A 26114-nucleotide genomic window follows, 5' to 3' on the forward strand; every position below is an offset into this window, starting at 1 on the left:
CTCTCATCTCAAATTGCCAACAGTCAAATCCTCACTTACTCTTCGCCACTCGCCACCACTCTAACATTCGTCTATTAATGTGCCCCGCAATGAAATGGTACTCTGTCCAGGGTTGGCTCCTTTCTTTCTAATAATTCTGTCAAGATTTGCAGTGGCCATCCATTATTTTTAATCTGAATTAATCAGGGAGTAAAAATTAATAGAAGGGTTTTTAATTGGATATGGTTTTAAGACAATGTGAAAAGGTACTGTATAATGTATCCTCTAAATATATTATTCATCCATATGATGGTATAAATCAGTGTCTGGTTTTCGTGTTATTTTCCTTTTCTTCCAATAACATTTTCTCAATACTTTAATGTATTTATAAGTAAATGCTTATCATTTACAGGTGAATCAAAAATCTGATGCTGTTTATATTCTTAGTCTTGTACAGCAGTTGTTCTACCGGCTTCGTAAGTATATTGTTTTATTATTGATTGAAATGTTCAAATTGTGAGTGCTTTAGTCCTTTGTATTTTGCTTGCTTATCAATAAAATTGATATAACACTGTAATATATTACAGTAGCCAACCCACGGCGTAGCATACGCCGCATAATTATGTATTGATGGGTGAACACTTCCTGAAAGACACAGTTGTCCATATGGGGTGGGTTTGAGGATACGACTGTGAGTGAATGAAAAGATGGAACTCTGGAGAGAGCAACATACAATTGTCCGTGACTGAAAACTGGTTTTGTCAGATACAGGCATATCTTTTTGAAAGTTTGTCCCTGTGCCTTATTGTCATTGCAAAGGCCAATCTAACAGGAAATTGTCTGCGTGTAAAAGTAAAAGGCAAATTTGAATCTGATAGGGTCAGGGAAATCCGGGGAATAAGGACAGTTTGTGAGGTAGCGGCTACGATAGTCTTACATTCCAGTACATTGCGGTGAATGCTGGTAACAGAAAGTCTAGTGCCATTACAGAGACCGTTTGCTGGCAGGAGGTTTCTGAGAAGCATGATGACTGAACCAATTTTCATTTTTAGTTTATGTGGAGGCATGCCAATGGGAGTAAGACTATTAAGAAATTCTTCAGGGAATGAAAGTTGATCTGCAGAATTGTCTGTGACGATAGAGTCAATGCTGGTGAAAGTCACTTCGTCGGTAGAGATAAGTTTCAGCGCTTGTTCATTAAGGTGTAGCGAGTCTTCGTCGGTGACGCTTAATATAGCTCGCGTGCCGAGTTGTTCTAGAGTGACAGTTGAGAAGTCGATGTCGCCATATAGTTGTTGAACGGGATCAGAAATAAAAGGAAAACAATGTGAAGGCAATGTCATAGGTGTTCCGTTTGTCCCGTGTCCAACATGGAGGAGCCATTTTGCGAAATGTTGTTCTTCAGGAAGAGCTCTCATTTTTGTCGTCAGTGTAAGAACATGTATATGATGCCACAAAGGTTGCTTGTTAATGCAACTGGCAACAGTAAGTGCTCGGGAGCCACGCATAATGACGGGGAGAATTTGTCGAAAATCTCCTCCCAATAGTATTGTTTTGCCTCCAAATGGCTGCGTGTCACCCATGAGGTCACATAATAACCTGTCAACTGCCTGGAATGCGTATGCATGTGTCATTGGCGCCTCATCCCATATTATCAATTTGGATTGCAGAAGATGTGTGGCGAGGTAGGTATTTTAAAAACGGAATGTGCAGTTCGTCCACCCGGTAACAATGTTGCAGCTATCCCTGTAGATACTACGGTTGTAGGAATGTCTCCCCTAGCTCTGATGGTATGAATCAGGGTTTTGTAGACAAAGGTTTTCCCTGGTCCTGCAGGACCATCTAAGAAGGAAGCATGTTTGTCGGGGATGAAATCACTGTATGCAGCGTGTAAAACTGTCAACAGCGTGTTTCTGTTCTGTGTTGAGTAGTCGTAGTGTTCCGGGAGGAGGGTTAGAGTTGGCGGCCAGGGCTCTGTCGTGCGTATCCCATGACGCGGGAGGAGGGTTAGAGTTGGCAGTTAGGGCTCTGTCTTGCGTGCGTGCATATCCCATGGTCGGGCAACTTGGTGGATTATATATAGAAAAGCAGCCGGAACCTAAAAGAACAATGAAAAGTCAACGTGGCTCAGAGGTGCATGTGGACTGTAGCAGAGACGAAAGCGAGTGAGGCGGTGTTTGGTGAGGTGTTGCCTGCTGGCACATGAGCAGGCAGTGTGCATGCCTCGAGAGCGAGGGTCGACACGGGAGGAGGGTTAGAGTTGGTGGGCGGGGCTCTGTCGTGCGTATCCCATGGTCTTTGTCTTGCATGCCATGGTCAGCTGCTTAGTGAATTATATATATATAGATACTAGAATTGTAAGTTACTTTGGATTTTTTTTCTTAATTTTTGGATTGCTATAGACTAACTTCATTTTCAGATTTAAAACTCACAATTTAGAGCATTTTCACTAATGCAATTATAAAGCAAAAATAAAGTGAGGTATTTAGAGGCTTAGTACATGTGAAAAAGAAAATTCTTACTGGATTTGCAACTGCCGGCTTGCACAGTTTACATGAGGCACTATGGATTCATGAATTTTTGCTCTTTACACCAAATTCTGTCTCATTACAATCAAAGCATTTTTTTTAATATTCCTAACTGCTACTGCTCAACTGTCATAACATGGAACAGAGTTTCATTATGTGTGACACTGCATCTACGTTTTTCAGACAAGTGCTTTAAGAGGGGATGATTAAGAATAAAAAAATTATATCTCCACAAGTCCCTGTTAAAATATGAAAATTAGCACATTGTAAGGAAGTGATATTAGTCATGGTCTATAATGTTTTTAAACAATGTATTTTTCTCCTACTATAACAAAGCCCGATTTGTTTTCACAGCTTATATAGAGAGACCTCATCTTATTCGAGCAAAAGTGCCCATATTAAAATTCAGGGATAAAGTCAGGTATGTGTTTGATTGTCCGAGTAGTAATTATTTTCTTTTTACTGTTTTCTCGTTTGTAAAAACGTGGAGTATTCTTAAGAAAAGGTATATTTATGTTCTGTATAAATATTGGCTTTTTTAATTATGTTAACTAGTGACGGTCATAGCATTAACTTCACGGTTATATGAATCTTTTATTAATTCTGATTTTAAGCTGACATGGTTAGCAAAGTATGCCATCATTTACAAGACTTCATGCTTGCCAGTTTTCTTAATATCATGATTCAAAAATAGAAGAGGATTAATATTAAACGTAAATTAAAGTAAATTTAACATGTCAAGCTAAGAGGATATGTGTTCTTAAGAAAGAAAAAAAAAAAGCTTTTTGAGTTGCTGCAGCACTAGAAAACATTTCTAAGTGGCCCTTTAAAAGGCTACAAGCCTTGTGCCTTTTTTCATGCATTCTTCATAAACAACTTTGCATTTCTGTGAACATCTGCCAAATCATGCATGGTTTTCTGTGAAACCTATGCTTTTATGTGTGTTCCTGAAATATTTGAAAAGCTGAAAAATTTGCCTTTCTTTTATAAAAAGACATAGTTAAAAAATAAAACACTTTGCAATGGCAGCACCTGTGTTGATGGGATGTTGGCACATTTAATGTATACCAGATAATGAAGACTGGTACATAATTTTAGCACTCTTTAAATGTTTCAGAGTTGTTGCATCATATCCTTAAAAATTTTCACTCTTACAACAAAGTGGGAGTGCCACTGAAATGTCTGCAAGCATGATGGAGAGTAATATCACAGTGAAATTTCCTGTGACTGATGTTTGTGAAGTTTTTCCAGAGACTTTTCCCTGAAAACCTTTTTGTCGAGTCCAGATGTACATTATTGCCAACATATCAGATGATTATTTCAAATTATTTTTAGAGTGCCTTTTAACTGATGTGGGGACAAATGTAGAACATTTTTTATTCTCCTACAGTATGTGTTATTAAAACATTCACATTTCACAATTTTCCTATCACCTATGAGAACAAGAAGCAAAAGTCAGTAAGAGACAGGGAAAAAAAAAAGTCATCAGTACAGCACATATTACATACTCTAATATATTAATGCATGTAGTCATTTGCTTTGCAAGGTATATATTTTTCAGAATTTTCATGTACTGTATAGAATGGGTATACATTTATTAGGTGTAGGTTATATACAATATGAGTAATATTTGAATAATAAAAAATCTTGGCATCTTTCACAAAAATTCAGTTTTTTGGAATATTTCGGATTTACAGCCATGTGGGAACAAATCGGCTTCAACAGACTTAAAGTGCCTTGCATGGATACTTCCTTTTACAACTTTTACAATGTAAATTACAGAATTTGTAGAAGAGCAATGTTGTCTTAGTCAGTTAAATTGGTGATCTCCCCATACCCCCCCCCCCCCAAATAACACACTGAGTCACAGATATTTAAGGATGTCAATGCTTGGACCGAGGATTCTACACATTGCTCAATTCAAATGTTTAGCTTATTGTAGTTTTTTGTGGTTACCCCTGATGTAGAACTAACAATCAACATTTGATGTTTCTGGCTCAGTACATTTTTGGCATTAACCATGATCTTATTTTGAAACTTCTATTTCAATATCTGGATTTTTAACAAAATATTAATTTGACATCTACAGTGAAGTTTTTTCTTTCCCTTTTCCAGTGGAGTTGAATTTGACTTAAATGTAAACAATGTTGTGGGCATAAGAAATACTTTCCTTCTCAGAACCTATGCATATGGTAAGTACTGAACTTTTTCTGCAGTCTCCCTGGATTTGACTTTCTTGTAATGTTTTTTTCTGGTTGTTTTTAATATAAAAGTTATTTGGCTTATGTACAGTAGATATTTAATTTGGTAAGAAAACAGAAAAAATACAAATTAAACTTTTTAAACTAATTCTCCGAATTTGTTTTCATCGAAAATGTCTTCATTACTTAAAGGTTGGTCTCTTTATATACTGTAAGAGTCTTGTCTCTCCTTTTTTTCATACCCTACCTTTAGTGCATCATTTTGATAAATCTTGTGTTAATGCATTTTTGATTAAAACATCTTTTGACAGTGCTATGAATGTTTTCAACCAGTATTCTGTAGAACCTCTTATATTTTTTACTATACAGTGGAACCTTGGGTCACGACCGTAATTCGTTCCAAAACTCTGGTCGTGACCCGAAGTAATTTCCCCCATAGGATTGTATGTAAATACAATTAATCCGTTCCAGACAGTACGAACTGTATGTAAATATATATTTTTTTAAAGATTTTTAAGCACAAAAATAGTTAATTATACCATAGAATGCACAGCGTAATAGTAAACTAAATGTAAAATCATTCAATAACACTGAGAAAACCTTGAACAGAGAAAAGTAACATTGCAAGAATTCACGCTACGAACCGATCACTGTAAACAGAAGTGAGGTTAAAATCCAATAGAAAAAAGTCTTCATTAAATACAAAGTTAAAACAATGCTCGAATCAGTCTCTTTAACAACAATCCCGATGCATTCTTTACTTGCCTTCTCGGCCTTACGCGGCCAGCCCTCTCTCTCTCTTGCTCACTCGCTGCACAGGGAGAGACTGAACACATGCGGAAATCATCGCCGCTTACAAACCGAAAGGGAAACTGGCTTGTTCGTCACCCGAGTGTGTGGTCGGAAACAGATGTAAAAGTTTGGCAAACTTTTTGGTCGTAACCCGATTTGTACGTGGTCCGAGACATTCGTGACCCGAGGTTCCACTGTAGATGTTTAGTACCTGTTTATATGACTGATGTTCTCAAAAGCCATAAGTCAAATTAGTGCTTGACTAGTTATACAGTGAAAATTATCTATGAGTATATCATTTAGCGTACGCATTGTCTAAAGTGAGGTGGGAGCGGCAACACGTTGTACCAGTGCATGCTCCCTGACTTGACATTATTTTTTAATAAAATACTAAAAATCTTTGTTGTGTATGATATCAGTATTTGTACCATATTGGCTTGGTTTTGAATGAACCCAAAATTTACTGTTTAGGAAGCTTGCCCATGATTCAGGACTTCCAAAGCAGTCCTCAGTCTTACTATTTTGGTCTTATAGTCTCTTTGAGTCACCTTTTGTGTACCTTGTGTCCCAACAGTAGAGTGAAAGTGTTAGTGCCTTTTTTTTATCTTTATAACCTGGCATTAGCTGGCTATTAACAATCTATAGACATTAGGGCTATAGTGACATCTCATGAGTCCTGAAACCATTTCAACACACATTAATTTCTTTGGTATGATCTTTCATACCAAATTACATACATATTGGGTGGCAGAATTCCACCTGACCAGATTATGGGAAATGTTCAAAACTTACAAGCAACTATTTTATTATTGTTTAATCAGCAATTGCTATATGCGCAATTCTACATTATAGTTGAAAAAGATTAAGAATGGCTTTTTCTTGTAACATCCTGAAAGTCCTATTTTCCATGGTTCGCAAAACACCCTAGCAATCCATCCATCCATCCATTTTCCAACCCGCTGAATCTGAACACAGGGTCACGGGGGTCTGCTGGAGCCAATCCCAGCCAACACAGGGCACAAGGTAGGAACCAATCCCGGGCAGTGTGCCAACCCACCCCAGGACACACACAAACACACCCACACACCAAGCACACACTAGGGCCAATTTAGAATCGCCAATCCACCTAACCTGCATGTCTTTGGACTGTGGGAGGAAACTGGAGCGCCCGGAGGAAACCCACGCAGACACAGGGAGAACATGCAAACTCCACGCAGGGAGGACCCGGGAAGCGAACCCAGGTCCCCAGGTCTCCCAACTGCGAGGCAGCAGCGCTACCCACTGCGCCACCGTGCCGCCCCCCTAGCAATCCATTGCACATAAAAAAACATTGTATTGATTGAAGTAACAAGTCATAATAGATACTGTATTGTCTGTCATTTGATACATTACATTTCTTTTGAGCATAGTAGTTATGTATTACATATATCTTCTTAAAACCTTGTAGAGTTTAAAGTGTCAAAAATAAATACAAAGAAAACACAATGCTTTTTATAGCGTATGGCCCATGTGTTGTTTGACTGTCTTATGGGGCTACTGCAAAAAGCTGATTTTGCTGAGATTATTTCAGATTCTTTGAGAAGCTTATTATCCTCACGTGGTTCTGTAGTGCCTTGTACATCTTCTGTCCTCCTTTGATCTGCTGGCTATAACTGGGTGCCATTATTTTGGATTTTTTGTCTGCAAAATGTAACATAAAATGGCACATCTTATTTTCAGTTTTAATCCTTTCTCTTAATCTATAAATTCTAATCTTTGCAAAGTCCTCAATTTCTAAGATGTACTATATAAATATGTGTAAAATATTAAGCCAGTACTTTAGCATGTTAAAATTGAAGCCAGTGCAAGTAATTTCATATACTGCAAAATAAAGAAAGGAAATGACTTAATAAAAATTAATGCTTTTTTTTTTGGTTTTTTCTCTGCAGTTGAAAAAAGAGTTCGCCCCATTATACTTGTAGTAAAGAAATGGGCTCGGCACCGTGGAATTAATGATGCAAGTCGTGGAACTTTAAGCAGTTACTCTTTAGTACTCATGGTTCTGCATTATCTTCAGAGTAAGCATTATATATACCTATACAGCACATTATTTAGCTGTATTTCTTATGTATTTTAGTTGTATCTTTATAGTCTAAAGGCGACATCACCTGAGAAAAATATTTTTCTGAATTTTGTTTTTACAGCACTGTCTAAACCTGTTATCCCTAGTCTGCAAAAGGAATATCCTGTAAGTTTTTAAATCTGTTTTTAAGGAAAAAATGTATTAAAGTGTTTTAGTAAATTAATATCTTTTAGTGTTCACTGTATACCATAAGGTTTAAAATGGTTATTTTTGCTTTATGCCAGGTTGTTAAATTTCTTATAGTGGTATTTTGAAAAGTCATGATAGTCTCGAAACACCCACATAACTCAAAACAGTCCATGAAGTAAACACTTGAAACATTATAGAAAAGCAGTAGTCTTTTGACTTTTAGCTTGACTTTTAGTGCTGGTTTAACTTTGAGCATAGATAAAAAAAACAAGCAAATATGTGAAGCAGTGCTATCATGAGAGCAAGAGTCTCTTGTACAACATTGACAATATAAAGTTTCTTGTCCATTATGGAGTTTTTGTTTGGAGAAAAGACATCCACGTGTTGGATGAACTTCTCCAAGAAGTTGTTAAAGAATGGAGACAAATAGACTGTACAACCGCCAAGGTGGGGTAGTTGCATTGCTCTTATTCAAATAACAATAACATTTTCAAACCCACTTAGTCCAATTCAGGGTCGCAGGAGTCTGATCCTATTCTGACACTAGTTGGTGCAAGGCGTTGAACTGCCTTAGATAGGGTGTCAGTTCATTGCAGGACCTTTTGCACGCGCACATTCACACCTTCACAGAGTCCAATTTGGAATCCAGTAAACCCTGGTGATGTAAAAGGAAAAGCCAGAGTACTCTGAGAACTCTTATAGAAGTGGGGAGAACAGACTGTACTGTACATTAACAATGTGCAGGATTTGAACCCAGGTTGGTGAATCTGTAAAGCAGCAACACTATCCACTAAATTATTGTCATCCATACTTTATTTTAATCTTATGTAAAGATTAAGCTAATGATACATTATGTATGTATATATGTGTGTGTGTGTGTGTGTGTGTGTGTGTGTGTGTGTATATATATATATATATATATATATATATATATATTATATGCCATATCTTCCCTCTCTTTCTGTGTGACTAGAATATCCCACTAGGTTCTTGGTTATTTAAAAAGTTTTGTACTTGACCATCAACAATATCTTGTTTGCTTGTGTGTTGCTGTAAGTAAACATTTTAAACACGCCTTAATTTGCTGCTTATATAGCATATACATAAGAAGATTGACAAATGGGAGGAGACCACGCAAATGTTTCAAGGACATTTGTGTAGCATTGTCATTTAAAGCATAATCCACACTAACCAATAAATTATTAATTAAATTTGCTACACACATCAATATATTGCTCAACTGTGAACTGAAGATAAGTCTTGACTATTTTATTTATTTTAAGCAGAAAATACCTTCCATAGTAGAAGCAGAAATGTATTTTGGCCTCTAATACAACACAGTGTTTGGCATGATCACACAAATCTGTAATAATAAAAGAGTGCATATTAAGCAGTGTAATTTGAATTATAAAATATGCAGCATTGCTGCAGTCATAATCAAATACAAATCATAGACACAACTGTTTGTTTTTTAAGTCATTTGAAGACATAGTTGAAAATAATGTAAATAACACCACTTCATGATAATCAAAAATTAGCATATCAAATTAGTAGGACACCAACTCATTTTCATTAGTGTTTGTGACTTATAAGCATGTGGAATTTGGCTCATTATTTACATAGTGAGTTTCTGTTTAACAAATCAATATCAAAAGACCTGTACTGCATAACTTAAGAGTAAACAGTATTCACATTTTCCTGTGGAAGTTGTTTTTTTTTTTTTTTGTATGACTCTTGTGGTATATTTTCATTGAATCAGATGACTTAAATATTAACACTGCAATATTTGTAAAAAGTTAATTTAAGGGACTGGAGTTTACTACAGTTAAAAAAAAAAAAAAAAAAAAAAAAAAAAAATGTAGGTACATGTTTGAATGATAACCTTACTAGTATGTTTTGTTCATTTTAAGGAGTCTTTTAATCCTACTATGCAGCTGCACCTTGTTCACGAAGGACCATCTAATATTCCTCCTTACATTTCCAAGAATGGATCCACACTCGGGGAACTCTTCCAGGGCTTCCTTAAGTATTACGCTACAGTTTTCAAGTAAGTATATCTGCCTGCTCTTTCAAACCACTTATACAAGAATTAATCATTTCTTTTAAAATCTGAAAGTTGACTTTAAGAGGAAAACCAAAAATAAACATTGTAAATTTTATGTATAATTGAAGCTTTTCAAAAAAATATTGCTTAAAAAAAAAAAAACTATTATGAATTACAAATTTGTATGTTGTGATGGACGATATGCAGAGGCGGGCGTCCCAGCCGGGAAGGAGGGTGGTTAATTAAACGGACGGGGGGCCAGTCCTATGCCACTCCAAGAAACAAGGCAAACAAAACTCTTCCTTTGCCAAGAATAGAGGCCAAGGATGTCTATGGCAGAAGGAATACACAGGCGTCCTGGCTGAGTTAGATCCATTAGATGGCAGCTTCCCCGGATTGCAGAGGTACCCTGGGTGCCCAACAGGGCTGAGACAAAGAACTCCCAAGTCCCATAGTGACCTGTGGGAACCTGGGGCACCACTGCTATCTAATGTTCTGGGTGAGGCAATGTACCAAATCCATTGTTTTTTCCAGTCCTTCCATTGTACAGGCCTCCTGGCTTGGTATTGTTCCTGGATCTAACCTAGCCGGGAAGCCCATGTATTCCTCTTGGCATCAACATCCTCTGCCTCAATTCTGGGCAAGGAAGAGTTTTCTTTCCTCCATTTCTTGGAGTAGCATAGGGCTGGCCTCCCGTTCAGTTAAGGAACCACCCTCCTTCCTGGCCGGGATGCCCGCTTCTGCCTATAGTCCATCACAATGTCTAGTGGTAGGTTACATTTAAACAAGACGTATCTACCTTTAAAAACAAATAGATTTTTATTCAAGCTTTAACACAAATATCTCTGTAGTTAAAAAGTCCAAAACATGATAGTATGCACAAAATGCTAAAGTGAACATATCTGTTTAATATTAATAGGGTGGAAAAAAGGATGTGGTCATCACAAAGTAATATTTAATTTTGTTCTTTATTGTTTAATGCTATTTCTGGAAAAAGTTCAGAATTTCTGTATCACCATCCACAATGTTACTGCTAACCCATTTTGAATAAGTTTGTTAAAGTGGTCTTTGTAATAGTTAAGGATTTTGGTTTAAGCATAGTACTTTATTTTCTGGAAATATAACAGTCATAAATGATACAATTACAATAATAATATTACAAGCGTCTTCAAGTTCATTTTATTACATTCATTTCTTCTTCTTCGTTTGGCTGCTCCTGTTAGGGGTTGCCACAGTGGATCATATTTTTCTATATTTTTCCATATTTTTTTCATTTTATTACATTCATTTCATTCAGTTAATTATGCACTTTTGTCAGAGTGCCATGCATGTTGTCAGACTTGAAAAATATGTAATTATAAGAATGAGTTTAAATTTTGAGTGAATTAGTTGTTTTCTCATTGCGCATTATTTGGGCCTTCAACATAATGTATTTATTGCAGTAACAGAAATTATATGGCCTTGTAATTACTGTATTATGAGGCCATGTAGTATATTCCATAGACTAAACTTGGTCTCATCAACTCCAGTAAAATTGTTAAAGTTAAAAAAAAAAACAAAAAAAAAACAAAAGTGTTTAAAATGAAAGGTGTACTTCATAAACCTTTCTGTTGATCTTTATATTGTATGTTATCTAGGAATGGTCGTACTGAGACATATTTAATCTTCGGTGTGGCAAGATTGTAATTCAGGATACAACAATTAATATATGAAATGTATATAAGACTAAACAGACAAAAGTAAAAAGAAGCTTAATACAAACAAAGACAAAGAACAAAATACCCCAAACTTACAATGCATCCAGCATAATTTGTGAAATGTAGTCAGGAAGCTGAGTTTTTAGTGTTACTTTCTTTGTTCATAACAGCTTCATATTCTATAGTAGACATATGTTTGCATTTTTGCCTCTTTAAAAGCAGTTTTATATTTTTATTTAACACTCAAAAAATTGAAGCTTCCCTTAGGTTACTGTACAGATGATGGCTGGGCAATTGCTTTAAAATTTTTGAGACAGATATTCTACAATCTTTGAGCAAATAAGTGAGAAAATAACAAAACTGTTGAACTGCTTGTCTTAGAATGTGTGGGTCTTAAAGTTGAGAAAAGTAAAGATGTTTTTAAATCGATTCATCTGCCTTTTAGTAGACAATGTGGGATGATTAAGAGTTATTTACTGCATGTACATGCATGTATGTTATGTCTAGATAAACGTCTATCACAGCTTGCATTAAAGCATTAATGCCTTTCCTGCAATATATGACAAAGTTTATGTGTAATATGAATGCTGACACAGTGAGCTTATCTTAGTGAAGTTGAGTGATCTCTTTATCTGGTTTTTAAATCCCTGTTTATCTTTTAATTGAAATGCAATGTTGTTTTGTGCTCTCATTTGGCAGGAGCATATTTCTCAAAATGAAAGCTGTGTTATGTGTGATACAGGAGACTGCTTTACCATGCTAGGCTCAAGATATACTTAGCTACCATGACTGACTGCAACAGGTGAAAATCTGACATTTGGCCTGTAACAGAAGGAACTGGATAAATGAATTGTTTATGCAAATGTTTCCTACCAGTGTGATAAGAACCTCATCCTTCACTGTAGAACACCATCCAAAAAATCTTTTATGTTTTTTTTCACAATGTAGTTTTTTTGGTGACATTCTTTATCTTTGTTAGTTCTCAGAATCGTAGTATGATTATACGTAGTCTGACATGAATGGGTAGGTATACAATGTTACATTTATATTAGCAATGAAGTATTGATCACATCAAGGTAGAGCGGGGCGATGTAGAAAAAGTTTCACTTTTTTTTTTTCATATCGGTCGATATTGATATATATCACAGTATAAATCAAATCACTATTTCTGTCAAGCTTAAAGGTCCCTTTTTATTCCAAAGTGAGATGTGAAGATATCATAAGGTTAATTTTTTTGTCAGAAGTTGAATGTGACATATGTACTGTAGAACATTATATAATTGTATTTCAAATAAATATATAAAAATAAGATAGATATATAGATCATGCAGCATGGCAGCAGCAGATGCTGTACAGGCTTTTAAATGATCGACGCGCAACGCGACATGCAGGTCACGCAGCATGGTAGCAGCAAGCCAGCAGCTGATCTGTCTTTAGCGTGCGTTCAGCACCCCTTCACAACGCGAGCGGCAGAGATGCAAAGTGGCTAGCGTGAAGTGTGCCCCTGGGAGTGGGGGTTGTGGGGCGGGCGACCAAAGCGAGTAGGGGGCACTGCCCCCTAGTATACAGTACTGTGCAAAAGTTTTAGGCAGGTGTGAAAAAATGCTGTAAACAAAGAATGCTTTCAAAAATGGAAGTGTTAATCATTTATTTTCATCAATCAACAAAATGCAGTGAATGAACAAAAGAGAAATCTAAATCAAATCAATATTTGGTGTGACCACCCTTTGCCTTCAAAACAGCATCAATTCTTCTAGGTACACTTTGCACACAGTTTTTGAAGGAACTCGGCTGGTAGGTTGTTCCAAACATCTTGGAGAACTAACCACAGATCTTCTGTGGATGTAGGCTTCCTCACATCCTTCTGTCTCTTCATGTAATCCCAGACACACTCGATGTTGAGATCAGGGCTCTGTGGGGGCCATACCATCACTTCCAGGACTTCTTGTTCTTCTTTACGCTGAAGATAGTTCTTAATGACTTTGGCTGTATGCTTGGAGTCGTCGTCCTGCTGCAGAATAAAATTGTGGCCAATCATACGCCTCCCTGATGGTATTGCATGATGGATAAGTATCTGCCTGTATTTCTCAGCATTGAGAACACCATTAATCCCGGCCAAATCTCCAACTCCATTTGCAGAAATGCAGCCCCAAACGTTCAAGGAACCTCCACCTGCTTCACTGTTGCCTGCAGACACTCATTATTGTACCGCTCTCCAGCCCTTCAACGAACAAACTGCCTTCTGCTACAGCCAAATATTTCAAATTTTGACTCCTCAATCCAGAGCACCTGCTGCCATTTTTCTGCACCCCAGTTCCTATGTTTTCGTGCATACTTGAGTCGCTTGGCCTTGTTTCCACGTCGAAGGTACGGTTTTTTGGCTGCAACTCTTCCATGAAGACCACTTCTGGCCAGACTTCTCCGGACAGTAGATGGGTGTACCTGGGTCCCATTGGTTTCTGCCAGTTCTGAGCTGATGGCACTGCTGGACATTTTCGATTTCGAAGGGTAATAAGCTTGATGTGTCTTTCATCTGCTGCACTAAGTTTCCTTGGCCGACCACTGCGTCTACGATCCTCAACGTTGCCCGTTTCTTTGTGCTTCTTCAAAAGAGCTTGAACATCACATCTTGAAACCCCAGTCTGCTATGAAATCTTTGTCTGGGAGAGACCTTGCTGATGCAGTATAACTACCTTGTGTCTTGTTGCTGTGCTAAATCTTGCCATGACATGAAACTGTCTTCCACAACCTCACCTTGGTAGCAGAGTTTGGCTGTTCCTCACCCAGTTTTAAGCCACCTACACAGCTGTTTCTGTTTCAGTTAATGACTGTGTTTCAACCTACGTGTGACATTGATGATAATTAGCACCTGTTTGGTATAATTGGTTGACTATAATCCTACAAAATCCCTGACTTTGTGCAAGTGTACCTATAAGAATTGATGCTGGTTTGAAGGCAAAAGGTAGTAACACCAAGTATTGATTTGATTTAGATTTTTCTTTTATTCGCTCACTTTGCAATTTGTAATTTGATAACAATAATCAGTATTTATATGCCTAAAACTTATATATACTGCGGTGGGTTGGCACCCTGCCCAGGATTGGTTCCTGCCTTGTGCCCTGTGTTGGCTGGGATTGGCTCCAGCAGACCCCCCGTGACCCTGTGTTCGGATTCAGCGGGTTGGAGGATGGATGGATGGATATATATATATATATATATATATATAATTTATATTCACGGCATTCGTAGTCTGTGTCACAATCTGATTGTATGGGTGGTTACCTACCAGGTAACGCTTGTGGTTGGCCAGCAATCTGCTAACATCCGCCACGGTGCCCTCAGTTTGTGAGGAGCAGATCATAGAATGGTTGAAATAGTTTACTGTCAAATAAATGCAAAGAGTACACGACACGTGTTTCGCCCTCATTCTGGGCTCATCAGGTGTACACACTCCACTGCACTCCCTCTCGGGAATCGAACCTCGGACGTCCGCGCCAGAGGCGATGCCCCTAACGTTGCGCCACGGCGTGTGGTTCGTTTATTTGACAGCATGTAGATCGGGGTAATTACATTCACGACATTCGTAGTCTGTGTCACAATCTGATTGTATGGGTGGTTACCTACCAGGTAACGCTTGTGGTATATATATAAATATATATATATATATATATATATATATATATATATATATATATATAAACTAAATTTAATTCTGACCAGCCAAAAGCTTTCAGGTTTTACAAGAGAGCATACTAAATTTGTTGGTCAACTCCAAATAAATAAAATCTAAAATTCTTAAACCTAAAACTGAAATCTTAAAGCTTTCAAATTTTACATGAGATCACAAAGTAAATTCTTTGGTCAGTTCCAAATAAATAAAGTAGGTATTAATACAAAATAAAATTTCAAAAAAACTACTACTATACTGTTATCATTCACTTGTATAGCTTCAAACTGATTGAAATGGTTGGGAAACAAACCCACAAATAGACAAACTTTCTGTATATATCCTCAGTACAAATTCAAGCAGCTTTCAAATGTAAATGAAAGAGAACATAAACAATATTGACATATTCACTCAAATGTGGTCAGCTTAGGCTCTAATGCAAAAAAATAAAAATAAAAGAAATGCCTGAGAAATCCCCATTAGTGCAGTAAATTCTGTATTGTGCATGCTCTAAAGGATTGTACTACTTCAGATGGTGCAAAAGATTAGTGGTATTACCTGTCTGTGGGAACTTGCTTTTGACACAATTTACAGTGCACGCTACTCAGCTTCTTGTTGGACCTTAAATAGCCAATATATCTCCACACTACTGAATTCCTCAGACCCTTCTTTTCAACAATGTCCTCATCTTTTAAGTGTTGGGGTGTAACTTTGGTAATGCTGATTCACAACCCAGCCTTCTGTCATCTTTTTCTCTTTTATCTCGCTCCCACACTTGTGTTAATGTTTGGGCTACTGCGTGTACTGCTGCCAGCTGTTACTCCAAGCTCAGTGCTGTGTGTGTCAACATAACCTGACGTGATTGTAACTTTGTTCCAGCCACATAAATGGTTCGGCATGGCGCTATTCTCATTATCATTGGCTATTCGTGTTGTCTGTCAAAACATGGATGAAATGAGTTCTATCAACATTATATCGACCATGTCGTCTATTGAGGAAAAGTTATTTTGCAATAATTATCTTTATCGTTTTATCTCTGAGCCCTGCATCAAGGCTATGCCTGTTTCCTGCTTTGATTTCATTAGATGTTTTCTGCTGGTTCTGTGTACAAACTGTGAAATATGTGAAACTTGTGACAACTTAAAGGGAATTATAAAACTGTAGTAACTGATTATATCCTATTGTATTTTCTTTTGTTTTGTGTAGTACACATATTGACAGTCTTCACTGTGTCTTGGAATCTGTAATCTGTAATAAAGTGTCTCATACAAGCAGAATATCAAAGATACTGAAATAAATGGACATCCTACACACTGTAAAACAGTTTAGAAAATGAGTAATACTCTAGCAAGAATAGAAAAGTGAGAAATTGGCTTATTCAAAAATGCATAAAACATTGTACAGTTTAGTTGTATGCTGCCAGAGCCCCCGCCACCTTTTCACCCAGTTGTAGTTCATTCATATATTCCTTGTTCCCTAGAAGTATTACAGAGTGGATCTTACCACTTCTGCACTCCTAGTTTCCTTTGCAACTTAAATTTATTTTTTTTGGAATTGGTCTGGGTTTTATCTTTTCCTGGTCTGAGCATTTGCTTAGTCGGCATTCATTTTTGCCTGTGTACGTTTCTTAACATTTGACTTTTTTGAAGTTATTGTAGCAATTGAAATATTTAAACTGGGTTGATAAATAGGTGGAATAGTTATATAATGGTTATCATTGCTGTGCATAGTATTACAGAGCTTTGCAATAAAATAATTATTATGAGAGTCTTGCATCATAACAGTTACTTTTTATTTCTGTATTTGTTTCTTCAGCTGGGAAAAGTTAATGATTTCAGTTCGTGAAGCCAAAGCTCTCCCGAGGCCAGATGGAGCTGAGTGGAAGAACAAGTACATTTGTGTGGAAGGTATTGGAAAACTTATTTATTGCTATGCAGTTTGTCACAACTGACCTTATGATTCATGTAGCATATACTATGATTGTTGTGATTAAATCATCATTTAAAATTTGTCTCCATTTTCAAAGTTTAGTTTGTCTTAATGTGTTTTTTTTTTTTTTTTTTTTTTTTTTTTAAGAGCCTTTTGACCGATCTAATACTGCCAGAGCAGTTCATGAAAAGGTGAAGTTTGATGCAATTAAAGCAGAGTTTATGGAGGTATGGAGATGTATTATCTGCCTTAATTCTAAAATAGTAATTGCATATGGTTTGTACTCTGGACAAAGTGGTAACCAGTTTGGACAAAAGCAAGCAAGAAAAGAAGTGATATGCCTTGAATAACTGGTTGAATCAGTATAAGCAATTTTTTACATTTTCTCTTAAGCATGAAATACAGGGCGAGCCAAAAGGAAGTACCACATTTCAAACGTTTATTCAACAAACGCTGCTGCTTCTTCTTTTTGGCTGCTCCCATTAGGGGTTGCCACAGCAGATCATCTTTTTCCATATCTTCCTGTCTTCTGCATCTTGCTCTGTCACACTCATCCCTTAAATGTCCTCTCTCACCACATCCATAAACCTTCTTTTAGGCCTTCCTCTTTTCCTCTTTTCTGGCAGCTCTATTTTTAACATCCTTTTCCCTGATATACCCATCTTCCTCTCCTCTGCACATGTCCAAACCAATGCAATCTCGCCTCTCTGACTCTCTGTCTCCCAACTGTCCAACCTGAGCTGAACCACTAATGTACTCATTTCTAATCCTGTCCATCCTCGTCACACCCAGTGCAAATCTTAGCATCTTTAACTCTGCCAAATCCAGCTCTGTCTTCTGCTTTCTGGTCAGTGCCACTGTCTCCAAACCATATAACAAAGCTGGTCTCAATACCATCCTGTAGATTTTCCCTTTCACTCTTGCTGATAACAGTCTGTCACAAATTACTCCTGACACTCTTCTCCACCCATTCCACCCTTTTCACCTCTCTTCCACAATTCCCATTATTCTGTACTGTTGATCCCAAGTATTTAAACTCCTCCACCTTCTCCAGCTCTACTCCCTGTATCCTCACCATTCCACTGACCTTCCTCTCATTCACGGAGATATATTCTGTCTTTTTCCTACTGACCTTCATTCCTTTCCTCTCTAGAGCATATCTCCATCTCTCCAGGGTCTGTTCAGCCTGCTCCCCTCTCTTGCTACAGATCACAATCTAATCAGCAAACATTATAGTCCAAGGGAACTCCTGTCTAATCTCATCTGTCAACCTATCTATCACCATTGCAAATAAGGAAGGGCTCAGAGCTGATCCCTGATATAATCCCACCACCACGTTGAATACATCCATCACTCCTACCGCAGAGCTCACCACTGTCACACTTCCCTCGTACATATCCTGTACAACTGTTACCACTTCTTTGCCACTCCGGACTTCCTCATACAATACCACAGCTCCTCTCGAGGCACCCTGTCATATGCTTTCTCCAGGTCCAGAAAACACAATGCAACTCCTTCTGGCCTTCTCTATACTTCTCCATCAACACCCTCAGGCCAAACATTGGATATGTTGTGATCTTTCTTGGCAAGAAACCATACTGCTGCTCACTAATCATCACCTCCTTTTGTAACCTAGCTTCCACTACTCTTTCCCATAACATTCTGTGGCTCATCAGTTTTATCCCCCTGTAGTTACTATAGCTCTGCACATCCCCCTTATTCTTAAAAATTGGTACCAGTACACTTCTTCTCCACTCCTCACGCATCCTCTCACTTTCCAAGATTCCGTTAAGCAATCTGGTTAAAAACTCCACTGCCATCTCTCCTAAACACCTCCATACTTCCACAGGTATGTCATCTGGATCAACGGCCTTTCCATTCTTCATCCTCTTCATAGCTGTCCTTACTTCTTCCTTGCTAATTCGTTGCACTTCCTGATTCACTATCTCCATATCATCTAAACATCTCTCTCTCTCTCTGTGTCTCTCTCTCTTCATTCATCAGCATCTCAAAGTACTCTTTCCATCTGCTCAACACACCTTTCTCACTTGTGAGTATGTTTCCATCTTTATCCTTTATCACCCTAACCTGCAGCACATCTTTCCCAGCTCGGTCCCTCTGTTTAGCCAATTGGTATAGGTCCTTTTCTCCCTCCTTAGTGTCCAGCCTCTCATACAACTCATCATATGCCTTTTCTTTAGCCTTCACCTTGCACCTTATCTCCTTGTACTCTTGTCTACTTTCTGCATCTCTGACTCCCGATTCTTCTTTGCCATCCTCTTCCTCTGTATACTCTCCTGAACTACCCCATTCCACCACAAGGTTTCCTTTTCCTCGTTCCTCTGTCCAGATGTCATGCCAGGCACTCTTCTTGCTGTCACCCTTAATACTTCTGCTGTAGTTGCCCAGCTGTCTGGTAACTCTTCATTGCCACCCAGTGCCTGTCTCACCTCCTCCCTAAACTCAACCTTGCAGTCTTCCTTTTTCAACTTCCATCATTTGATCCTTGGCTCTGCCCTCACTCTCTTCCTCTTCTTGATCTCCAACGTCCTCTTACAGACCACCATGCTATGCTATCTAACACACGCCTTCAGCACCATCCAACCTCTGCTCCTTAGGGACAAGCTAACAGAGATGGGAGTAGATTCATGTGGACTATCTTACAGACCGACCTCAGTATGTGCGTCTCGGGAACTGCAGGTCTGACATTGTGGTCAGCAACACAAGAGCACCACAGGGGACTGTACAGCCTGTATACATCGGACTTCCAAAACAACTCGGAGTCCTGGCACATGCAAAAGTTCGCTGATGACACTGCTATCGTGGGCTGCATCAGGAGTGGGCAGGAGGAGGAGTATAGGAACCTAATCAAGGACTTTGTTAAATGGTGCGACTCAAACCACCTACACCTGAACACCAGCAAAACCAAGGAGCTGGTGGTGGATTTTAGGAGGCCCAGGCCCCTCCTGGACCCCGTGATCATCAGAGGTGACTGTATGCAGAGGGTGCAGACCTATAAATACCTGGGAGTGCAGCTGGATGATAAATTGGACTGGACTGCCAATACTGATGCTCTGTGAAAGAGAGGACAGAGCCGAATATATTTCCTTAGAAGGCTTTCGTCCTTCAACATCTGCAATAAGATACTGCAGATGTTCTATCAGACAGTTGTGGCGAGTGCCCTCTTCTACGCAGTGGTGTGCTGGGGAGGCAACATAAAGAAGAGGGACGCCTCAGGCCTGGACAGACTGGTGAGGAAGGCAGGCTCTATTGTAGGCATGGAGCTGGACAGTTTGACATCTATGGCAGCGCGACGGGCGCTCAGCAGGCTCCTGTAAATCATGTAGAATCCACTGCATCCACCAAACAGTATCCTATCCAGACAGAGGAGCAGCTTCAGCAACAGACTGCTGTCAATGTCCTGCTCCACTGACAGACTGAGGAAATCGTTCCTACCCCACACTATGCGACTCTTCAATTCCACCCGGTGGGGTAAACGTTAACATTATACAAAGTTATTGTCTGTTTTTACCTGCATTGTTATCACTTTTTAATTTAATATTGTTTTTTATCAGTATGCTGCTGCTGGAGTATATGAATTTCCCCTTGGGATTAATAAAGTGTGTGTCTGTCTGTCTGTACTTTCCCCTGCCACCACTTTGCAGTCTTTAATATCCTTCAGATTGACTCTTCTGTATAGGATATAATCTATATGTGTGTATCTTCTTCCTCTCTTGTACGTCACCCTATGTTCTTCCCTCTTCTTGAAATATGTATTCACCATGGCCATGCCCATCCTTTTTGCAAAATCCACTATCATCTGACTTTCTTCATTCCTCTCCTTGACACCATACCTACCTATCACCTCTTTGTCTCCTCTGTTCCCTTCACCATGTCCATTGAAATCCATCACTTCATCCAGCTCATTCCAGAAATCCTCTTTCTCATCCATCGCACACTCAATTTGCGGGGCATATGCACTAACAATATTCATCATAACACCTCCAATTGCCAGCTTCATACTCATTACTCTGTCTGACACTCTTTTCACTTGCAAAACACTCTTGACATACTGTTCCTTCAGATGTCTCCTACTCCATTTCTCCTCCCATCCACACCATGACAGAACACTTTGAATCCACCTCCGTTCCACCTGGTTTACTCCCCTTCCATTTAGTCTCTTGCACGCATAATATATCAACTTTCCTTCTCTCCATCATATCGGCTCTCTCCCCTTATCATTCATACCGCCAACATTCAAAGTTCCTACCCTCAGTTCCATTCTCTTTACCCTCATCTTCTCCTCTTTCCTCCGGACACATCCCCCCCCCCCCTTCTTCTCCTCCTTTAGCCAACAGTAGCCCAATTTCTGACAGCACTCTGTTGGCTAACAGTACTGGTGGAGGTTATTGTTAACCAGGAACTTGACACAAACACTACAAGATAAAATACATTTCATTACAACACAAGAAAGGGTATGCAGAATAGATTTTTGTCACTGTGTTTTAAAAAAGATGTCTTCAAGGTGGTGGCCATCATTAGCGATACACCCTTTGAGAAGATTTCTGAACACTTGTATGATTTGTTGGGCCATTTCAAGGTTTTGAGGTCAGTGTGTGTATACCTTCGACATGAGATAGCCCCACAAGAAGAAATCACACACAGTGAGATCAGGTGTATGTGAAGGCCACCCGACATTGCCGTGCAGGGAGATCAGCTTCCCCGGAAACATCTCCCTCAAAACTTGCATATCCGTTCTGCATGAGCTGTTCCTCCATACTGTTGAAAACAGGAATCCACCACATCAATTTCTTCCAGTTGGGGCTGCAAAAAGTTCTCTAGCATATTTCAATGTAATGTCCTGAAGTGACGGTGACTGTTGCCCCCCTCTTCAAAAAAGTAAGGGCCTACAATGCAAAATTTTGCAGCAGTGCACCAAACTGTAACATGGTCACTGTGCAGGTGTCTCTGAAATTCATGAGGGTTGGTTTAAGCCCAGTAGTGAAAGTTTTACTTATTTTTGCAACCATTCAAATGGAAATGTGCCTCGTCACTACACATGATGATTTCATCTCGATGAATGCTTTGCAGAACTTTCTACGGCTCTCCCAGTCTCTCTAGTCCTGTACTACTGTCATTTTGTGTATGGATGGAAACTACGGTCCTATGCAAAATCCTCCTCAAAAGACGTTTTGGAAACACCTAAGGCAGAAGCATGTTTGTGCGTTGAATGTCTAGGGAGACTGCAAAATTGATGCCTTACAGCTTAGATGTTTTCAGGCGTTCATACAGTCCAAGGACGGCGTGGAGATTTTCTGTTCATTGTTGTACCCATCTGTCTAAATTTAACCACCCACTGAAGAATTGTTTTCCAATTTGGGACGTCACCGTTAGGAGGAATGCTGAAGTGTGTTCAGAAGGCATGCTGCATAGTGATGATGGATTCGTTATTCTTAAAGAATGTGGTGCACACCGAACCAAGGCATGTTGCAGACTGAAAACTACAAGGGGTTGCCTATGAAAGGGCCCCCACCCCAACCCACTCGGCTGCCTCTACCTCATGCAATGACCTTGAGAAATATGGTACTTCATTTTGGCTCACCCTGTATATATACTGAAAATCATTTTTTAGCAACTGCTTCAGAATAAGTATGCCTTGAAAAACTATGATTCTTCATTTATACCGTGTCTGATTATGTTAAAGCCATTTGCTCTATACAACAAGCAAAAAATCTTTTCCTCAGTCAGTCTACATTTATTATGCTTTTTCAAGTCTTGGATTTTAGATAACGTGAGCAGGACCATGGAACTTTTTCCTAGATTTTCTGTTTTGTTTTTTCTTCTTGCAGTCTATTGTATATGCACTCACATTTCCCTTAACACCTGTTCTGTTCTGATCATACTAGCAGTGTCCGGTTTTTCTAGGAAGAGATTTTAGTTTTCCAGTCAAAGGCAGCTGTGTACTTTTTAAGACTTTGAAAATGTTGATTATTACTTTAATTGACAACTATTTTTTTATTTTGTATGTATAGAGTGGCGAGTTGTTAAAATGCATTACATTACAGACCAACATCTTTTTTGCATATAATTGCCCCTGTGTAGAAGCATAGCCTGTTTTGTAAAGTATGCTCGTATTTTTATCCTCAAGATTAAAATTAAATGAAAGCAGTTAAAAAATAAATTTTATTTTGTCATGACTTGGATGAGTTGTGCCAGTATTAAAAACAAAAAAAAACTTTTCAGGGCTGTGGCTTTAACTGTAGTATACTATGACTATGCATAGTGACAGTTGTTTTTACTTTTAACCTGCCTTAATCAAAATACAGTAACTATTACTAAAAGAAATGTGGACCGTGACCTTGTCACAAAGGATCAAACTGACTTTTCATTTGTGTCCTTTCATATTTGTAGTTTTATGTACTAAATTGGTTCATTGTGATTTTAAGAGTAAGGCATTACAATAATACATTGAACCACGGAGATGATGGACTGTGCTTTTTCTTCATTTACATATATTTATTCCCTTCATTTTCTCCAACTGAATGATATACCCTTTACATATAATATACACAATGGATATCAAAACTATTGATACCTGGTTGCTTTTGTCAGGACCATTTATAGACTTTCAAACTGTAAGACTGATGGTCACAGGAGCCACCACAGCTGGCGACTGTCAAAAGTTGTGTAATTAAAACCTAAGACTGAAAATCCATAGAAGATTCATGTAATGTGATATGGCCATAAGTGCTCCTTATCAAATGTTAAAATATTTAATAATTGTTTTTTGTTCATCTCTTTTTCAGTCTTATGAATTGGATAGACTGTTCTTAATAGTAATTGATTTGGCTGTTAGTGAAATAAAAAATTATAACAATCCTTTTTAACCTTAACACTTTATAAAGTTTAAGATAAAAAGCTTTTCAATAATGTCTGATGCTTATGTAAATGTTGATAATGTGTATTTTATTTATTTATTTTTTTAGTCCTGGCAAAAACTGCGAGCAAAGAAAGATCTAAATGTCATTCTACCAGTAAGAGCAACAATACAGAAAAGATAATAATCTGATGGGTGCTCTTCATATCAACATGGGCGACAGGACAAAATACGTAAATGCTGGACCACCGAATGGGTTCATCTTTATTTCAGATGATGTTGGCACATTTGCTGTCTTTTTCAACCCATAGTAGTGCCAGTCTTGATTGATGAAAACAATGGCAGATGCAGGTGGCCTACTTTCAAAGACAGAAAATACAAATGATGTAGTGATATGTGCTAATTAATTACTGTTACCAAAAGAAAGATGTTAAACTCTGCTACCATATTAGAATGTTCTTTTTATCACTTAGTCAAATATGTGCGATGTCAGCAGAAATTGGGCTGTAGTCTACATCGGTACAGTCTGCTCTTTGCCAAATATGGTCTTCTGCACAGTGTAGTATGATATCTCGGTCCCTCTAAGATGGTGGTCATCTTCAGCTTTATTTCTTATACTTGCACATTTTGTGATTGGCTATGTAATCTGGCCCATCTTCACAAAGATTATTTTCAATTAAGACTTGTATTTAATATACAAGACTGTGTTCTAACCAACATGCTACTATTTATTTTTACATAAATAGTCATACACTTACTAAGCTTATTTATGAAATAGATCATTATGGTTCTGGTGATGGTCCAGGTATTATAAGGAGCTGCTACTAAAATGATACAAGCATGTGGTACAGAAGCAAAACGAAAACGGGTCCTTACATGTAATATGATCAAAGTAAAGTTCTAGGATCTTCAGCATTTTGAAAAATATGTTTTTTTTTTTTTTGTTTCTCTGAGGTAGTCTGCTTTTCTGCAGCCTTGATCTCAAAATTTGTAAACCTCTTGTTTTATCACATGAAATTTATTTATGTTGTAATTTACTGTTGTTTGTTTTGTGGTGACTTTTCTTTTTATATGTTGTCTAAGTTTGATTAGAGTTTATGCATTTTGAAATTAAACAATGGAAATAAACATGTTTGCATAATAGCAATTGCCTTTTAATTGATTGTACTGCTCATTTATATGATAAATATTTTAATAACCATTTTACTTTTGGGTTGAAGCCATTTTTTTATTTCTGATTATCTGTTTGCACTGTGTGTGTGTGTGTGTGTGTATATATATATATATATATATATATATATATATATATATATATATATATATACACATACAGGTGCTGGTCATAAAATTAGAATATCATCACAAAGTTGATTTATTTCAGTAATTCCATTCAAAAAGTGAAACTTGTATATTAGATTCATTCATTACACACAGACTGATGTATTTCAGATGTTTATTTTTTTTAATGTTGATGATATTATACACATATATAATCCTATATATATATATATAGATGTGTATTCCATTTTTAAAAGATGATTATCAGCTTTTATTACTGGGTGATGTTTTATATACAACATCATCAATATTAGTAAAAGTGACATTTGTTTTGTTTAGTCACCCAGAAGTACTGTGACAAATGGGTGCCAGGTGACTGATTGCTCAGTTGTTCCCTTAATTCTCAACATATAAAAGAGCTCTTGAGTGTGTAGTCTTGGTTTTAGTCATTGGAGTTTACATTTGACGTCAAAGGTGCAAAACACAATGTAATCTGTAGAGTTTAACTATGATAGAAAAGAAGGCAATTTTGAATATGAGATTAAAGCAAATCCTGTTCAGAATAATTTGTGAACTACTTAGGCATTCTAAAATCGGTAGTATGGAATATTTTGAAAAGAGTGGTAACTAAGCCAAAGATTCTGGGGAAACGAGCTGATGAGGAACAATCTCCTTCTACGTATGTTGAAAAGACTGCTACAGCCACTGGTCTGATTCATTCTTGGAAACATTTTCCATTAAAATGTCTGTTAAAAAAAGTCACAGGCTTTGAACTATGGTGTTACATGTGGATCTTCAAAATTAGCTGGATGGACGTGGTCACAAATAAGGAGGTGCAGTGAAGTGAAACCACATTTGGTAGAAGGAATTA

At 37.8% G+C, this 26114-nt stretch overlaps 1 protein-coding gene across 1 annotated transcript in view; it reads left to right on the top strand.

Moving 5' to 3' along the window:
- tent2 (terminal nucleotidyltransferase 2) overlaps window positions 1-24400 on the top strand; it is a 69578-nt gene extending 45178 nt beyond the window's left edge. Inside the window, exons 8-16 of the mRNA XM_051929484.1 lie at window positions 392-455; window positions 2862-2928; window positions 4623-4699; window positions 7429-7557; window positions 7684-7727; window positions 9662-9798; window positions 16975-17066; window positions 17236-17315; window positions 24075-24400. Coding sequence (XP_051785444.1) covers window positions 392-455; window positions 2862-2928; window positions 4623-4699; window positions 7429-7557; window positions 7684-7727; window positions 9662-9798; window positions 16975-17066; window positions 17236-17315; window positions 24075-24149 — 765 coding nt within the window. The 3' untranslated portion in view covers window positions 24150-24400. The remainder of the gene's footprint in view (window positions 1-391; window positions 456-2861; window positions 2929-4622; window positions 4700-7428; window positions 7558-7683; window positions 7728-9661; window positions 9799-16974; window positions 17067-17235; window positions 17316-24074) is intronic.
- The last annotated feature ends 1714 nt before the right edge of the window (window positions 24401-26114 follow it).

Source organism: Erpetoichthys calabaricus, chromosome 7 (assembly GCF_900747795.2).
Source record: "Erpetoichthys calabaricus chromosome 7, fErpCal1.3, whole genome shotgun sequence".
NCBI classification, from domain to species: Eukaryota; Metazoa; Chordata; class Cladistia; order Polypteriformes; family Polypteridae; genus Erpetoichthys; species Erpetoichthys calabaricus.